The sequence below is a fragment of the Vairimorpha ceranae genome (assembly GCF_000988165.1).
Source record: "Vairimorpha ceranae strain PA08 1199 chromosome Unknown NODE_373, whole genome shotgun sequence".
NCBI lineage: Eukaryota > Fungi > Microsporidia > Nosematidae > Vairimorpha > Vairimorpha ceranae.
Window position 1 is genome coordinate 1 of NW_020169668.1, and position 1,436 is coordinate 1,436.

Consider the following 1,436-nt stretch of genomic DNA (forward strand, 5'->3'; position numbering starts at 1 on the left):
ATGTATCACTAGCAATTCTATCAATGATAGCCCTGATGGTATCCTTTGAAAGTGTATTATACAAAATCATAATTGCACATGCTTTGGCCGAGGTAATATTTAAAAATTCATCAATAAATTTTTCAGATTCACTAAGAATATCTTTTGATTCTTGATTTTGTTCCATTTTCTCGTTCCAATCAGCAGTTATGTTTTTCCGTTGACAATCTAAGCACTCATTTATATCATAACACTCATCTTTTTCCGCTTCACAAATCTTTTTTGATTCATCAAGTAGTCCAATATCATTAATCGGATTATAATATACAAATTTAACAAAATCAAAATCATCAAAAAACCTATTAAACTCTTTTTGGTCAATGTCATATTTTATTACTTGTAATAAATTATTTTTAAAGTGATCTACTAGATTAAGATCTTTCCCTGCTATTTTTATTGTATCTATTCTACCATATTTGATACATGGAATATGAAATGCTGGCTGATAATTTTCATCTAAAGTTAAAAAATTCCAACTAAGTTGTGGAAAACTGCATAAATCCAATTCTGGAATTATACATAAATTTGGATGTTCTCTTATGATAGAATTAAATGTCTGTTGATATATATTTTGTATTTTTTTATCATAAATGTTAAAAAATGTAAAATGTACAGTAGAATTTTTTTCTTCATTTTTGTTGAAATAAATATTTTTAAGTATTTCGGTTTCTAAATCGGGAAAAAAATTATATTCGGATTCTAAAAATTTTTTTTGTTTAAAGATAGTGATCGCGTTACTATTTCCTAACTCAAATGTTCTACATTTTAAATTTGTATAATTAAATATAATCTTATAAGCAATATTATACTTATTTTGTAAAAAACCAGCACTTACAGGTTCAAATTTCTCTCTGTTGAGTCTTTCTTTTAACAAATCTTTTAAATCTTCACAAAACAAAAGACAAACTATCAAAAATAAAAATTTCATGGGTAACATTTTTAAACTATTTTATACTTTTTTATAAAAAATTTAATTTAGGATTTTTAGTTAATAAATTAAAAAAATATATTTGTTTTTTAAAAGAAATAAAACAAAAAAATAATTTTATTTAAAATAATGTATCAGTCTTTATTTTTTCTATTATTTAAAAAATTTAATAAAAATTATAATTTAAGTAAAACCTTCTAATTTTTATCTGTCACTAAGATTTAATTTTTTATTTTATATAATCAAAATATTATTTTGTATAACTGTCATGTATTATTTTAAATATTATGTTACAACAATTGCGTATAAGTAAATGTAGTTTTAATAAATATTATCATTTCTGTGCAGCTTTTGAAATATTTAATCTGTCAGTACTATTTGTAACATAGTTTAAATATTTTAAGTATAAAATGAATGTTAAAGCTATAAAAAATAATTTTTTTTTTTTTGCATAAATTTTTCATTTATT

General features: G+C 21.2%; 1 protein-coding gene across 1 annotated transcript; it reads right to left on the minus strand.

Annotated features, from left to right (window-relative positions):
• On the minus strand, nt 1-976 carry AAJ76_373000976 (hypothetical protein; the record flags this gene model as incomplete). The annotated part of the gene is made up of 1 exon (XM_024475379.1): nt 1-976. A coding segment is annotated over one exon (976 nt), but the record flags the coding sequence as incomplete, so codon positions are not given.
• Nucleotides 977-1,436: the final 460 nt, after the last annotated feature.